The sequence below is a fragment of the Scyliorhinus torazame genome, chromosome 4 (genome assembly GCF_047496885.1).
Source record: "Scyliorhinus torazame isolate Kashiwa2021f chromosome 4, sScyTor2.1, whole genome shotgun sequence".
NCBI lineage: Eukaryota > Metazoa > Chordata > Chondrichthyes > Carcharhiniformes > Scyliorhinidae > Scyliorhinus > Scyliorhinus torazame.
Window position 1 is genome coordinate 206,626,600 of NC_092710.1, and position 17,490 is coordinate 206,644,089.

Below are 17,490 nucleotides of genomic sequence, written 5' to 3' on the forward strand. Positions count from 1 at the left end.
ACGCTTGGGGGCCTCGTATCTTTCCACTGAAGGAGAATCCTTCGCCGGGCTACCAGGGACGCAAAGGGCCAGAATTCCGGCCTCTTTCGCCTCCTGCACTCCCGGCTCCTCTGCCACCCCAAATATTGCGAGCCCCCAGCCCAGTTTGACCCTGGATCCTACCGCCCTTGCTACGCCCTTCCAAAATTCCTCCAGCGCTGGGCATGCCCAGAACATATGGGTGTGATTTGTTGGGCTCCCTGAGCACCTAACACACCTGTCCTCACCCCCAAAGAACCTGCTCATCCTTGTCCCGGTCATGTGTGCCCTGTGCAGCACCTTAAACTGTATGAGGCTGAGCCTCGCGCACGAAGAGGAAGAGTTCACCCTCCCTAGGGCATCTGCCCACGACCCCTCTTCGATCTCCTCTCCCAACTCCTCCTCCCACTTACCTTTCAACTCCACCACCGAGGCCTCCTCCTCCTCCTGCATCACCTGGTAAGTTTCCGAGATCTTCCCCCCCCCCCCCCGAGCACACTGTCCTGTACTGTGTGTGGCAGTAGCCGTGGGAATTCCACCAGCTGCCATCTGGCAAACACCCTTACCTGTAAGTACCTGAAGGTGTTCCCCGGGGGGGGCCCATACTTCTCCAGCTCACCCAAGCTCGCGACGCGAACTTCCCGTCCACAAACAGGTCCCCCAACTTTCGTATCCCTGCCCTGTGCCACCCCGAAAACCCTCCACCTGTTCTTCCTGGGGCGAACCGGTGGTTCCCCCGTAATGGGGTCCACGCCGAGGCCCTAACTTTCCCCCTATGCCGCCTCCACTGCCCCCAAAGGTTGAGGGCCGCCACCACCACCGGGCTCATGGTATACCTCCTTGGAGGGAGCGGCAGCGGCGCCGTTGCCAGCGCCCCCAGACTCGTACCCACACAGGACGCCGTCTCCAGCCTCTTCCATGCAGCCCCCTCCCCCTCCATCACCCACTTGCGCACCATTGTCGCATTGGCGGCCCAGTAGTACCCACAGAGGTTGGGCAGCGCCAGCCCCCTCCCTATCTCTACTCCGCTCCAGGAACACCCTTCTCACCCTCTGAGTCCCTCGCGCCCACACAAACCCCATTATACTCCTGTTAACCCGCCTGAAAAAAGCCTTCGGGATAAACACGGGGAGGCACTGGAACAGGAACAAAAACCTTGGGAGCACCGTCATTTTGATTGACTGCACCCTACCCGCCAGGGACAGCGGCAACGCGTCCCACCTCTTGAACTCCTCCTCCATTTGCTCCACCAGCCTTGTAAAGTTAAGTCTATGCATGGCCCCCCAGCTCCTGGCCACCTGGACCCCCAAATATCTGAAGCTCATCTCCGCCCTTTTTAGTGGGAGCTCGCCAATCCCCCTCTCCTGGTCCCCTAGCTGAACTACGAACAGCTCGCTCTTCCCCATATTGAGCTTGTACCCCGAAAAGTCCCTGAATTCCCTAAGGATCCTCATTACCTCTGGCATTCTTCCCACCGGGTCCGCCACATACAGCAGCAGGTCGTCCGCATAAAGCAACACCCTAAGCTCCTCCCCACCCCGCACCAACCCCCTCCAGTTCCTCGACTCTCTCAGTGCCATAGCCAGGGGTTCAATCGCCAGTGCAAAGAGCAGGGGGGACAGGGGACACCCCTGTCTCGTCCCTCAGTGCAACCGAAAGTACTCGGACCTCCACCTATTTGTGGCCACACTCGCCATCGGGACCTCATACATCAGCTTAACCCACCTGACAAACCCCTCCCCAAACCCGAACCTCTTCAGCACCTTCCACAGGTACCCCCACTCTACCCTATCGAAGGCTTTCTCAGCGTCCATCGCCACCACTATCTCCATCTCCCCTCCCTCGCCGGCATCATGATAACGTTCAAAAGCCTCCGCACGTTCGCGTTCAACTGTCTCCCCTTCACAAACCCCGTCTGGTCTTCATGGATGATCTGCGGCACACAATCCTCAATCCTCGTGGCTAAGACCTTCGCCAGCACCTTGGCATCTACATTTAGCAAGGAAATCGGTCTGTAAGATCCACATTGCAGGGGATCCTTGTCCCGCTTCAGGATCAAGGAGATCAGTGCCCGGGACATCGTCGGGGAATTTGCAGAAGTGTTAATGGTGAAAGGCGAGGCAATACTGGGAGGAAGTAGAGGATTAAAAATGTATCTGAGACCCAAAGAGCAGGTAAACATTTAACAGTGAAATGGCAGAGGGGAATGGAAGCATCAAAAATTTGGCAAATTGGAAAAGTACCAGGGAAGAAAGGAAAGAGCAAGTAATTCCAGGCATGTAGACCCCATCAGAGAAGATGAAGTCAATGATGAACTAAGAAATATGGGCTTAAATATGATGAGCTGTACTTCCATAACTATCTTTTTCTCCCTCTATCTTTCCATGTGTAGTCTATTGATCATTTTTTTGTGCTTAATAAATTTTAGTTACCAAGTAATCTGAATTGAGCATTGTACATAATGTTGCAAAATGGGAATTTGAGATTTAAAAACAATCACATTATTTGAATTGAAGAAGGTTGAATTAAGAGAACTAGATGCTAATTTCTACAACGCTGTTAAGATCTTCAGCCAAAATCTTTGTTTTCTGTTGAAGTAAGATTGGTGGATGGGAAATAATTGAACCACAGTTGATGGGAGTAATTCAGTCATCATTTTGATGTCCTTTCCTCCTGCCAGTATCTTCGATTGAAGCAGATTATTTGCAACCCTGGTTTTCTAATCGACTCTGAACTGAGATTCTAAGTTGTCTAGTTCTGTGCTGTCCATCATAAAAGGTGTCTAGTGGGGAGGTTTGGATTGTTGTTGCCATCCCCTGCCTCTGTTTGTCTGCTACTGGAACACTTATCCATGCCCCTGGGTTTGACTGTTCTACTGTTCTTTTGGCCAGCCTCCCATTCTCCAATTCTTATTTCCTACCCCCCCCCCCAAGTCCCATTAACCCATCGCTTGTGCTCACTGACCTATTTAAAAAAAGAAAGCCTTGCATTTATATCATGGTTTTCACAACCTCGGGGAATCCTAAAATGTTTTACAACTAATGAAGTGCATTGCATTTTAAGCCTAATCACTGTTGTGTGTATGCTTTCAATCTCCTAATGCATCAAATTTAAAATTCTTATTGTTCAAATCGCTTGATAGATTTATAGCTCCCAACCTATAACTAGTGTCCGACCCCTACACTCTGAATGTTCCATTCCTATTAATTACTCTGCCCGCTTGTGCATTACCCTATCTTTGGCACTACTTTCAACTGCATAGACACTACACTATGGAATATCCTGCCAACATTTCCCTTTCCTCCTTTAAGGCTCTGCTTCATCCCATTCCTCTTGCAGCACACCTTTTTCACTAAGCTTCTAATCTTTGACGAGGAATGCTTTTGTTGCCATACCTATGCTCATGTTAAAAATGCTACTTAAATGTAAATTGAATATTGTTACTAAATCAAATAGCCATTTTACTTCTTGCTGATTACTACGTAGACACACACATTTGCTTTTTTGAGGTTTACATTGAATTCCATTAGCATTTTTAACAAAATATTATGAGATGCTCTGTCCTCACTTTAAGATTGCAAACTACTGGAAGCCAAATTTGAGAATTGGACCTGTTCATATTTTAACCATGTGTTCCTTATTGTTCAAAAACAAAGAAATCAGTTTTATGGTTATGGATAGTACAAAAATAAATGATCTTATATACTTTTGCGTGCTTTTCTTTCTCTTTCCACACACTCAATGACTAGGACGCTGCAGTCTTTTGCCAGTGGTAAATAACTCCGGTGCAATCTGTAATTCTTGGAAACTGGATCCAACAACACTTCGTTTTCCTTTGAGAGGACTCTTGCCTTATGACAAGGTAAACTTGCGTGGCTGGCTGCTTTCAAGTTCCCCATTCCTATCTTTAAAGATTAGGCAAGTAGAAATTTCATTTATTGTCTTCAAAATCTTAGCCTGGATTTTGCAGTCAACGATGAAGTGAAGGTGCTGGTCTCGAAGAAAGCTGTGCTGAGAGATGTAGCGATATTTGCCCCACTTGACAAGCAACTGATTATAGTCTAGCTTTATGGGGGTTCTCAGCATCTTGCTGTAGTGATGCAGTCATAATGGGGCCGCTTATCAAAATTCCACAGGTATGTTTTCAGGGCCAGATTGGTTGTTCAGCAATAGCTGTTCCTTACATCACTCTTAACAATCCAATTACACCTCACTGAACAAATGTTACCCTTTTATGTGGTTTCTGACAACAGTGAGAGCCAAGAGGGGACGTTCTCACCAGACTAATTGATTTCAATGACTCACAGCTCCAACAGGTGGGAGGAATATGCAACTCCAGAATGCAACTTGTGATGAAGCAATGAGAAACTGATTACAATTTCAGGATATCCGCTTTAATCTGTGTCCATGCTAAATCCTGAAGCTGCAGTCAGATACAGGGGGGTTTTAATGGCAAGCTCTGACAGTTTGTTGTCAAAAGCCCTGCAACCTCTTAACCCTGGGAACTTATTTGAAGCTTGAAGGAGCCACTGAACAGACTATTTTACAGTGACTTGTCCATTTGTAACACGTCATGAAAATAGTAGTGGGCATTTTGTTTTATTGTTTAAATTAACAATGTTTTGTTTCGGGCATGATGAGTTCAATATTGTTCAATGACAATTTATCAAAGAAGATTTGAAAAGGTGCTCAGTTGGATTATTTTCAGGTGCTCAACAAATTAAATTTTTTACTTGTATAGAGACATTTTTCTCCAAATTTCTACATCTAGGATGTCACCATTAATTATAAAACTGCAATTTTCACACGTTGGTGAATTGCCTATTTTTATGAAGATAGGGGGAATTCTCTGACATCGATAAACACGGTATTGGAGTATTGCACATGTTAAAAAGTAACTGACGAATCATCTGAGTTAGTGCTTCCTTCATTTGTGAATTCAACACTTAATGCTGCATTGTTTTGTAACCAGCAGCGATGAATAGAAATTGTTTTGTATATAGAAAAGGCAAAGCAATATTTTTGAAGTATGTTTCATATCAAAAATTGAAAATGTCAAAATGGTTCTAAAGGCTAAATCACAAATTAATTTATTTTCAGATATAGACTTTGAAATTTTAAATTATATATTGACATTGGATCGTAAATGATGCTTGTCATTTTGTTCTTTAAACCCCAATTTATAGTTAATGGATTTCAAAATCTCAGATTTCTGAGATTTTTGTGTGTAATTATTAAAGATGAGCTATCATTTTTTATTTGGGTGCTGTATATATTTGAGAAGGTGCAAGCTGATTGGTACTCCATAGGTAACTGAAGGTGGTATTGTTGTGCTTGTATTCTTGTGATCTTGAGTCTTGCATTAATGTTGCAAACAATTACTACTTACACTTGTGAATGACACAGTATAACGTGAAGCTGTAAAACTGGTAAGTCACGAGGATTTTTAGCTTTTGGAGCAAAATTCTATTTCTAGCTGTTTTAGATGATGCTCCACACCCAGTGGAGGCTGATTTTTGATTTGGGTGGTAATACTGCTTGAATTGTGCAATTTTATTGGAAAGCCTGTTGAACCTCTATAGTATATTGCTCTCTTATAGTTTTTTTTTCCTCAGCTGTCATTGTTATGAATGTAACTGCTACTAAATGATCAGAGATTTCAAGTTATACAGTGCCTTTTGCCATTGTGACACTGGTAACATTCCTCCATAGTGAAAAGAGAAAAACATCCTGCAAATGAAAAATACTATCAAAATGGTATAATGTGCCAATAAGATAATTCAACTCAAGTTAGATCACAGCTAGAATGTTGCATCTAGTTTGGTCAGCACACTTTAGGAAGGATGTGAATGTCCTTGAGAAGGTGCAGTGGAGATTTACCAGAATAGATCCAGGGGTAAGGGATTTTAGCTACAAGGTTGGAAAAGCTGTGGTTATTCTTGGAGCACAGAGGTTTGAGGGGTGATTTCATAGAGGTATGCAAGATTATGATACGTTAAGATGAATAGACTAAGAAAAAGCTGTTCTCATTATCTGATGGTATAAGGACTAGGCATAGAAATTTAAGGCAAGAGATATGAGGAGATGTGTGACAGAAGTGCTTTTACACAGCAAGTAGTAACAACCTGGAACTCGAGGTCTCTGAGCATGGTGTAAAAAGAGGTGATTAATGATTTCAAAAGAAATTGAATGGGAACTTGTGGAAAATAAATTTGCAGGGCTATTGGGATAGAATAGGGGAATGGGGTGACTGGATTCCTCCAAGTGTGTTCAAGGACTCGATGGGCCAAGTGGCCGCCTCCTGTGTTATGAAGTCGGTTAAGTATGGTTTAGATGTTTTGTGTTGTCCTTTTATCTTAAAGAAGTTAACACGATTTTGAGCTTTGTCCTCCAAGGGATTATTTGTCTTGCCAGTAGCTTAATCTGTTTAAAGCAGGAAGAAAAATTTGTGCTTCAAAGCTTAATTTCTTTGTAAGCACATCACACTTCAAAATCTACTTCTGCTTCCTCCTATTTGCAAATGCAAGAAATAACTGCAGACTGAGTTTTATACCCTGAGTTTAACTAGCTTTATTTTCTTTGATATAAAATGTACCCACGTAATTTTTAAAGCATTTTCATGACAACTATGCAAACTCCACATGGACAGTGAACTAGGGCCAGGATCGAACCTGGGACCTCAGCGCAGTGCTAACCACTGTGCCACCGTGCTGCCCTTTATATATGCATATTGAGGAAAATACAGTTAAGGTTTATTTAAATTTCTATTTATTTCACATGAATACTGCTACAGTACATCAGAATATATACTTTTAACACAACTAACAGTAGCTGAGCCAAGATGTGTCTGGGACATTTCCACAAAATCAGATTTGTAAAGTTGAGGCTAACATTAATATTGAAATGCCATAATTTAGTAATGAATAATCAGCTATTAAACTGATTGGTCCAGTATCAACATCAGTGAAAATACACAATGCAAGACCTTCATTACAGATTATGAGCAATATACACTAGATTAAATCATTTTGACGATAGTATATTCTTCCTGTTTGTGCATGGGTTTCACTCCCACAAACCAAAGATGTGTAGGTTAGGTGGATTGGCCACGCTAAATTGCCCCTTAATTGGAAAAAATGAATTGAGTATTCTGAAAAAATGTTTAAAATATGCATGTATAAATAATTTAAGATCTAAACATCAGGAAAATCGGCATAGTTTATTATTAACATTCTTGTGTAGACACACTTCCTGACAATTTTCCGATTTATAGTGGAAAATGCCAAAGTAAAATAATCACACTATCATTTCACCCTTTTGATTGTAGTGTTGCTTTTACATATTTTTTATTTCTCAGTTCCCCAATTTGTATTGCAGATAAACCTTTGTGCACCATCTGACTGTACTGATTACCCATTTCCCAAGTGTATTTTGTTACTTAACTCGACATAATACTAAATCAAATGATTAGATGAAAATACATGCTGACTGCGTAATTTTAACGTGGCAACCAGTGCACTGTCCAATTATTATCTGTCCTTTAATCTTGCTGCATCTGTAAGTGTTGTTTGACCACAGGCAACATTACAGAACATTGACTTGTATATGCATGACTTTTGTCAACTAGCCTGCTTAGAGAATTGTTTTAAAAATTAGGACGTGGTGAGTAAGAATTTAATATGCTGATTTTTATGGGTATTTGTAGCTGAAATGATTTCAAAATAAATATTCATATGAAACAAGGCAATAATCCTGCTTTCTGATCTGGATTGTGCCCCAAACCACAACATGGAAAAAGTGCAGGCAGGTGCTTTGGAAATGATGAATTTTGGAGAGATCCATAAAATTGCAGTTCATTAAAAAAACTTAGTAGATTTTGCATCAAATTTTGAAACTAAAAATTTCAAATTAAAATTAGGACTTTGATTAAATTCCAGGATAGATTACAATCAAGTTACTTCATAATACGGTGCATTTGGCTGATTTAGCAGTTCTTAAAGATCAGATGTGAATATTGTAGATTTCCCCAGGTACATGATCATACAAACCACAAGATGATTAAGGGAAATAAATAGCAGTTTGGTGAGGAGAGCAATATTAAATATAATTAAATGCTATTTACAGTTTCAAACCAATGAAATCATATTCTTTAACAGGCCCTTCAAGGATGTATAATCTTTATTATTGTCTCAAGTAGGCTAAGATTAACACTACAGTGAAGTTATTGTGAAAATCCCCTAGTCGCCACAGAGGAGAATTCAAATGTCCAATTCACCTAACCTGGGGCGACATTCTCCCCCAACGGCGGGATGTCCGCCGACTGGCGCCAAAGACGGCGCCAATCAGACGGGCATCGCGCCGGCCCAAAGGTGCGGAATGCTCCGCATCTTTGGCGGCCTAGCCCCAACATTGAGGGGCTAGGCCGACGCCGGAGGGATTTCCGCCCCGCCAGCTGGCGGAAATGGCGTTTGTTGCCCCGCCAGCTGGCGCGGAAATGCGGCGCATGCGCGGGAGCATCAGCGGCCGCTGTCGGTTTCCCGGCGCATGCGCGGGAGCGTCAGCGGCCGCTGTCAGTTTCCCGTGCATGCGCAGTGGGGAGAGTCTCTTCCGCCTCCGCCATGGTGGAGGCCGTAGCGGAGGCGGAAGGGAAAGAGTGCCCCCACGGCACAGGCCTGCCCGCGGATCGGTGGGCCCCGATCGCGGGCCAGGCCACCGTGGGGGCACCCCCCAGGGTCAGATCGCCCCGTGCCCCCCCCCCCCCCCTCGCCTCCCCAGGACCCCGGAGCCCGCCCACGCCGCCTGGTCCCGCCGGTAAATACCAGGTTTGATTTACGTCGGAGGGACAGGCAATTCCTGGGCGGGACTTCGGCCCATCCGGGCCGGAGAATCCAGCGGGGTGTCCCGCCAACCGGCACGGCCCGATTCCCGCCCCCGCCCAATCTCCAGTACCGGAGACTTCGGCGGGGGCGGGATTCACGGCGGGATTCACCCCGGTGGGGGGTCGGAGAATGACGCCCCACGTCTTTCGGGACTTGAGAGGAAACCGGGGCACCTGGAGGAAACCCATGCAGACATGGGGAGAATGTGCAGGCTCTGCACAGACAGTGACCCAAGCGGGAATCGAACCCAGGACCCTGGTGCTGTGAAGCAACAGTGCTAACCACTGTGCTACCGTGCCACCCTAGTTATTGATGCAGAACAGATGGAGAAGGCTTATGTGTAAATTCTGTGTAAACCATTATTGGCAAATGTCAAGAACTGAATTTTCATTCTTGAGGTAGGTAGGGAGAGTTGGAGAAACTTCCCAGTTTAAAGCATCCACCTAAGAATAAATTGTCTGCAAAGGTACGATTTTTGTTCCAAGGATTGGGTGCTAACTGGAGTCGTGCCTGCCAGCCCTAGAAATAGTGCTGAGGTAGCCATAGGGTCAGCTGATAGTCGGCGAGTGGTTAACAGGCCTGCCTAGTTGCTCTGGGACCTCTCCCCTATACCCCACCCCCTCACCCCATCACACACTCACAGTGGGTGGCATGGTAGCACAGTGGCTAGCACACTCCAGGGTCCCAGGTTCGATTCCTGGCTTGGGTCACTCTGTGGAGTCTGCACCTTCTCCCTGTGTCTGCGTGAGTTTCCTCCGGGTGCTCCGATTTCTTTCCACAAGCTCCGAAAGACATGCTGTTAGGTGAATTGAACATTCTGAATTCTCCCTCCGTGTACCCGAACAGGCACCAGAATGTGGCGATTAGGGGCTTTTCACAGTAACTTCATTGCAGTGTTAATGTAAGCCTACTTGACAATAAAGATTATTATTATTATCTTGCATGCCAACTTGTATATTATCTTGTATATCCTTCCGCCCACCCCCAATGGCCCCTCATGTGGATACCAGTGGTTAGCACCGCTGTCTCAGCGACAGGGATCCGGGTTCAATTCCAACCTTGGGTGACTGTGTGAGGAGTTTGCACCTTCTATCTGTGTTTGCGTTGGTTTCTTCCGGGTGCTCCGGTTTCCCACAGTCCAAAGATGTGCAGATTTGGTGGATTGCCATGCTAAATTAGGTGTCCAGGGATAAGCAGGTTAAGTTGTGGGGTTACGGGAAGGGGACGGTGGACGGGGGAGCAGACATGGGTGGAATGTTCTTTCAGAGCTTCGGCGCTGACTCGATTGGCCGAATGGCCTCCTACACTAGAGATTCTACGATATCCTCCATGCCAACCCGAGGTACATCCATACCCATTCATCCAGTGTATATTTTGTTCAGAACCAGTGAACCTGATGGTAACAATGGCATGTATAAAAAGCTTTAAGAAACCCGTCAATCATTCGTAGCTTTTGTGATAACTTGTGCAGAAAATGATGCACTGTCAGGATTCTATGATTTCCTCCTTACCAACTTAAGGTACTTCTATTGCCATTCATCCAGTGTACACTTTGTACAGAACCGGTGAACCAGATGGTAGCAATGGCATGTGTAAAAAGCTTTAAGAAACCAGCCATTCATTCATAACACTTTTGGTAATTTGATCACAAAAGGGTAGTCTACACAATGTGATGAAAGTTAATCATCTTTAAAATATAAAATAACAAAGTTTAAAATACAGCATGGACTCCAAAACAGATGCAACTCTTTAAACCTCAAAATGACAGTAACAGAATTGAATCGGACTAACTAGTTCAATAGGAATATACACAGGTAACAACAACTAATGCCATCAGAGCACTCTCAGATGGCATCAGCAATAGATTTTAATTTCTCCTGAAAGACCAAATACAATCAAACTGTTGGCTTAATTATACATTAATTTTCAGAAGGTTTATGACTACACTGTGACCTGCATAGTAACAATGATGTGTCCGTCAGCCCGTCCTCCACCTTGTCTTTCACGGCGTAGGGCACTGTCTTCCTTTGATATAGTGAGGAGCAGCCTGAGAATCTACAAACTATTTTACTGTAGTACCACGCAGTGTATTTTATGGGCGAGGCGTTTTCAGAACCCCAAAATGTATCATGGAGTTCAACCAACCTCCCTTTTAATGGATTTGTTGCTTTTCCTAGCACACGGCTTGTTCCCTAGGTGTGGGATTACAATTATGGACACGTGGGTTTTTAAACACAAAACAATGTTTATTCCATGAACTCAACTTAACATCTCAAATAAACATTGGATCTCTTAACACCCCTTACTTCAAAGATAACTCAGAAAATATTGCAACAGTAAATAATTCCTTAAAATGTTCCTTCAAACTTCCAAGAGACTTTACACCTTTAAACAAAATCACATCAGGTTAAAGGCTTTACTATTATGAGTTTAAATCACCCAAATGATCCAGAGATAGTCTTTCGTGGCAGAGATCCAGCTCACTGCAAACACAAGACACTCCCAAGCTCTTTTCAAACAGCAACTGCAGCTCTCTGGAAACACACACACACACAAGCTGCTTTTTCAAACTGCAAAACTAAACTGCAAAAAACCTGACCTCGGCTCCACCCACTCTCTGACATCACTGTTTTCTTAAAGGTGCATTGCTTAAACATCCATGTCTTAAAGGTACTCATGACTCCTCCCCCCAAGAAAAAAAAAACCCATCAACTTCCAAGATGGTTTAATTTTTCACCTTTGCACCATCAGTTAAGAAATGCACACCATAACTATAGTTTTTCGTTTTTAAAAAAAAAAACAACACATGCAAACGGGTATAATAATATAGTCCATGTTTGTTTGTTCTTCTTCCTCCAACCAAAATCCTTCTCGATTGCCAGTCTCTTTGAACAAAGTCTCTGCACAATCCATCCATTCCTCTACTTCTCGGCATTGCTCTTTAGAAACAGATACTTTAGTTCAATCTGACCACAGATTCCCTTGCAATTCTCCAATACAGGAGCATTGGTGATCACAGCTTTCAGGCAGTCAAATGCCTGTTGAAAGTCCGCTGTCCATTGAAATTTTTTACGTTTCTTCAGCAATTCCATCAGTGGAGTAATCACACCCCAAAACCTTTGCACAACTGTTCGATCAAATTCATTCATGCTAGGAGATCGCATTATTTCCCTTCGTCTTGACAGTATCGGAAACTCTGCAAGGAAAGGGATTTGGGCTTCTCCAAATTCACTTTCGGCCAGGTTCATCACCAAACCCGCCACCTGAAGTCGATCGAAGAACTCCATACGATGTTTTAAATGTTCTTTCCATGTCCGGAAGTTGAAAATAAAAGCAGATTGTCACAATTTCTCAATGCAATCCCTCAAACGTGGAATAGGATAAGAGTCCGTTCTTGTAACTGCATTCACCTTTCGATAGTCCACACACAATCATTGGGTACCATATGGTTTAGGCACCATCACTGTGGTTGAGCTCCATTGGCTGCAACCCGCTTCAATTACGCCATTCTACAGCATACTCAATCTCTCTGTTAACCTGTGCCAATTTTAAAAGATTAAGTCTATGTGGATGTTGTTTGATAGGAACAGCATTTCCCACATCTACATCATGGATAGCCATTTTAGTACTTCCCAATTTATCTCTACAAACTTGCCCATGTGATATCAATAAATTTCGGGTCAGTTTGTTTTTCCTCTGGAAGGTAACTTAACAATTCATCCCAATTTTTAAGAACATCCTCATTTTCCAATTTAATTTGAGGTATGTCAAATTCATAGTCACCTGGATTTGGTTCGTCGCTTTGAGTTAGAATCATTAAAACCTCCTTTTTCTCTCCTTCCCTTTCAAAGTACCTTTTAAGCATATTCACATGACACACTCGGTGAGTCTTCCTTCTATCTGGTGTTTTTAACCACATAATTCACCTCACTTAATTTCCTTTCAATCTGAAATGGTCCACAAAACCTAGCTTTTAAAGGCTCCCCTACCACTGGTAATAACACTAAACTTTATCCCCACTGGCAAAACTACAAACTTTGGATTTCTTGTCCGCTACCTGTTTCATCACATTTTGTGCAACTTTCAAATGTTGTCTAGCTAATTCACCTCTATTTAATCGTTCCCTAAAATTTGACACTTAATCCAATAGTGTAATTTCCAATTTCTCACCCACCAATTTTTCCTTAATCAATTTAAGTGGTCCTCTTACCTCATGACCAAAAATTAGTTCAAAAGGACTAAATTTAGTACACTCATTAGGTGCATGCCTAATTGAAAACAATACGAATGAGATTCCTTTATCCCAATCCTCTGGATAATCTTGACAATACGCCCTCAACATTGTCTTTAATGTCTGATGCCTCCTTTCTAGCGTTCCCTGCGATTCTGGATGGTATGCAGTTGATTTAAATTGTTTTATTCCTAAGTTATCCATAACTTCTTTGAATAACTTTGAAGTAAAATTTGTTCCTTGATCCGATTGAATTTCTGTGGGTAGTCCATATCTAGTAAAGAATTTAAGTAATTCCTCCACAATCCTTTTAGCTGTAATATTACATACTGGCATGGCCTCGGGAAACCTAGTAGACACATCCATTACAGTCAAAAGATATTGATTCCCACTTTTTGTTTTAGGAAGCGGTCCTACACAATCGATTATGACCCTCGTAAAATGTTCCTCAAATGCTGGAATGGGTATTAAGGGCGCTGGTTTTATCACTGCTTGAGGTTTCCCTATCACTTGACATGTGTGACATGATTGACAAAATTTAACTACATCTTTATGTAGTCCAGGCCAATAAAAATGTTTCTGGATTTTAGCTTGAGTTTTCCTTGTTCCCAAATGACTTCCCACTGGTACCTCATGTGCAACTCCCAACACCTCCTTTCTATACCCTACCGGCAATACTACTTGATGAACGTCTGCCCACTTTTCATCCTCCTGCATATGTACAGGTCTCCATTTTCTCATCAAGACATCATTTTTACGGTAATAACACTCTGGTATACTCTCAGATTCCTCTTCCTATATGCTTTCTGATATATCCGTTTTATTTCTACATCTTTGTTGTAACTCCGCCAATTTTCCTGAACTAAAAATATCCGCCACATCTTCCACCTGTTCTTGTTCTTTTTCAACCATCTGATCAAAAATCGTTTCTGATAATTGCACTTCAACTTCATCTTCACTCTTTGATTTCTCCTCTTGTCTTAACCTGTGACTTCGTGACCTTGTTACTACACAATCCGGAAAGGTCCCAGGATATTCGTCCTTCAACACTTCAGTTGACTGATTTTCCACTGGCTTATCAACCACAGTAGGCATCACTCCCACCTGCGATCCAGCTGTATCATTACCCAAGATAAACTGTATTCCTGGACAAGATAGTTTATCTATTACGCCTACTACCACTTCACCACTCTTCATTGGACTTTTCAACCTTACCTTCTGTAATGGAACTCTCCTCCACCCCTGAATTCCACATATCACCACCTTTTCTGGCAACATTCTTCCCAAACTAAATAATTCCTCATCTCTTACCATTAAAGATTGACTAGCCCCTGTATCTCTTAAAATTGTGACGACTTTACCTGCTCCTCCTGATACACATGAGTAAAGATTACCCACGCAAGTAAATTCTTTAAAGACATCTGGCACCTTCTTAACAATTACTTCTTGAACAGGCTGTACAATTGTTTGCACCTCCTTCGCTTCCCATGGGCTTTCCTTTACCACTCTAACAAACCCCACTGTCTTATCCTGTTATACCACATCAGCCTTCCCAGTGCTTTTCTTCAACACTGACTTTACATGGCCTAGTTTATTACAGTGAAAACATCTGAAACTTTTCATTTCTTTTCCACTCTCCTGGATTTCTTTTTTTAATCTGAGGTGCACTCTCTTTATTGTCTCCCATCACATCACCTTTACCTTTACCACTTGAGTATTTCTCATGTCCCCAGTTTCTATCCCTCACCGGCTGAAACAGATGTCGGAAATCAATCTTTGATTTATGAACTAATTCATAATCATGATAATCTGCCATTTCCGCTGCTAATCTTGCAGTTTACACCCTCTGTTCTTCACATGAATTCTCACTACATCAGGAATTGAATTTTTAAACTCCTCCAAAAGTATAATTTCTCTGAGAGCTTCATACGTTTGGTCTATTTTCAAAGCCCTTATCCACCTCTCAAAATTACTCTGTTTGAGCCTTTCAAACTCCATGTATGTTTGACCAAATTCTTTCCTTAAATTTCTAAACCTTTGTCTGTAAGCTTCAGGCACTAGCTCATATGCACTTAAGATGGATTTCTTCACCTCCTCATACGTTCCAGATACCTCCTCCGGTAGTGATGCAAACACTTCAAGCTCTACCTACCAGCTTTGTTTGAATCAGTAACATGTCCTGTGGCCATTTCACTTGTTTAGCTACCTTCTCAAATGAAATGAAAAAGGCTTCCACTTCCTTCTCGTCAAACCTTGGCAATGCTTGGACATATTTAAATAGATTCCCACCAAGCCTTCGACTATGACACTCTTTCTCACTATCCTCATCACTAACATCCAACTGTACGTTTCCCTTTACGTCTGCCAATTTTAACTGATTGTCATGTTCATTGGCCATTTTCTGAAGTTCAAACTCCCTCTCTTTATCTTTTTCCTCCCATGACAGTATCCTTTTATAAATTTAGAGTACCCAATTATTTTTTTCTCCAATTAAGAGGCAATTTAGCATAGCCAATTCACCTGCCCTGCACATCTTTTTGTTGTGGGGGTGAGATCCTCGCAGACACGAGGAGAATGTGCAAATTTCACACAGACAGTGACCTGGGGCTGGGAACGAACCCAGGTCCTCTGTGCTAACCACTGCGCTAACATACCGCCCTCCCCGCAGTGTATCCTGTTCAGCTTTGATAACTTCAGGATATTTCCGAATGATATCCTCTGTCACATTTGTGTGCTTAATCTCACCCCAATTCAACTGAATTTTCTTGTGCCAGTTACACCCAAGTAGACTAGGCCCATGCCCTTTTACCACCGGGAGCTGTGTTCTTGCTTGTTATATGCAATGTCTATTTCTTACGCTCCAAGCAATGGTCTAATCTCGACAGTGTGCATCCAAAGGTTGATTCCTGCCTGAGTAAGGGCTAGTGCCAGCTTAGAGTCCCATATCTTCCTGATGGCTCCTCACTGATTACTGATGCAGAGACTCCTCTGTGTCCACCTCCATCTTGATTATCTCCAATGTAGCAAAATTTGGCTCCGCATGCCCCTCACTCATATTAAAGATGTCGTAATAGGAATCCTTTGCCTGGTCTGAGCTTTCCAAGTGATGCGCCATCAATTAAGGCTTTCTTGAGTTTTAAGCTCCCTGCACAATCTTCGACTTTCTCTTAGCACCCCGGCATTTCTTCGCTAAATATCCCTCCTTGTTGCACTGGTGACAAACAGCATCCACAAACTTAAAATAATTCACATACTGTGACCCTTCACACCTAAAATACTTCACTGTCCTCACCTTTTTGTTTGCAGCTTTCTTTACTCCAGGCAGTGCACCTGCCTGTGCACCGCCATTACCCTTCTGAATTTATTTTGCATTATTGGCAGCCATTTCCAAGCCCAGAGAAATTTCTAGGGTCTTCCTAAAGTAAATGTGGCTTCTCCCAGCAAACACTGCTGAATGCTGGCCTTGTTAATGTTGAAACTAGTCTGTCCTGAAGCATACCTTTCAAAACTGCCCCAAGCTCGCAATGTTCAGGGAACTGGCACAATTCATCAACAACCCGAAAATCACTATAAAATTTGAAACGTTATACAATTACAGAGGACTTAGCATTGTGGTGATTCTGAATGAGTGTAACTAAATCCACAAATGAAAAATCCCCCAGTTTCTGTGGTGTCGCTAAATTTCTCACTCGCTTGTAAGTCTTCGCCCCCCCCCCCACACACACCGTAGCATTGAGTGCTTTCTAGCCTCATCTGCAATCACATTTGTCAAGAAAGTGTTCCAACTTTTTCACATATTCTGTCCAGTTCTTGTTGTATTTCATAAACTCACTGATAGACCCAAACAGTGTCATGATGCTGCTAAAGTGACTTCCATCGGTAGATTTAGTGTGAAATGTGCTGAAACGCAAATTATTTTTTTGCGTCACCAACAAAGATGTGGTAACTTGACCACAAAAAGGTAGTTGAAACGATGTTGTGAAAATTCATCTTTTTTAATATATAAAAATAACAAAGTTTAAAATACAGTATGAACTCAATGTGAGCAACTAGTTGAACATCAAAATAACTAACAATGGAATTAGAACTAACTGCAGTTAAATACAAATTTTAGGTAATACAATTTAAAGTCATCATAGTCCCAGATGACCATCAGCTGCTTTTCCCTTTGAGGTGTAGAGCTGACTGGTGGTGATTTAACGTGAAGATCACCACATCTCAGGCAAGGGGCAAGGCTGAGAAGGTGGGACTTTCATGAATAGCCTCAGCTGATCAGGGAAATGAACCCACGCTGCTGGCCTCGTTCTGCATCACAAACCGTACCCCGAATACGAATATTCACAGGTAACAACAACTCATGAC

General features: G+C 42.8%; 1 protein-coding gene across 7 annotated transcripts in view; it reads left to right on the forward strand.

The window, feature by feature from the left end:
• med23 (mediator complex subunit 23) overlaps window positions 1-17,490 on the forward strand; it is a 116,316-nt gene that overhangs the window by 11,098 nt on the left and 87,728 nt on the right. For all 7 annotated transcript variants that reach the window (XM_072499160.1, XM_072499154.1, XM_072499155.1 and 4 more), the window contains one exon: window positions 3,768-3,880. In XM_072499160.1, the coding sequence (XP_072355261.1) occupies window positions 3,768-3,880 (113 nt within the window). The remainder of the gene's footprint in view (window positions 1-3,767; window positions 3,881-17,490) is intronic.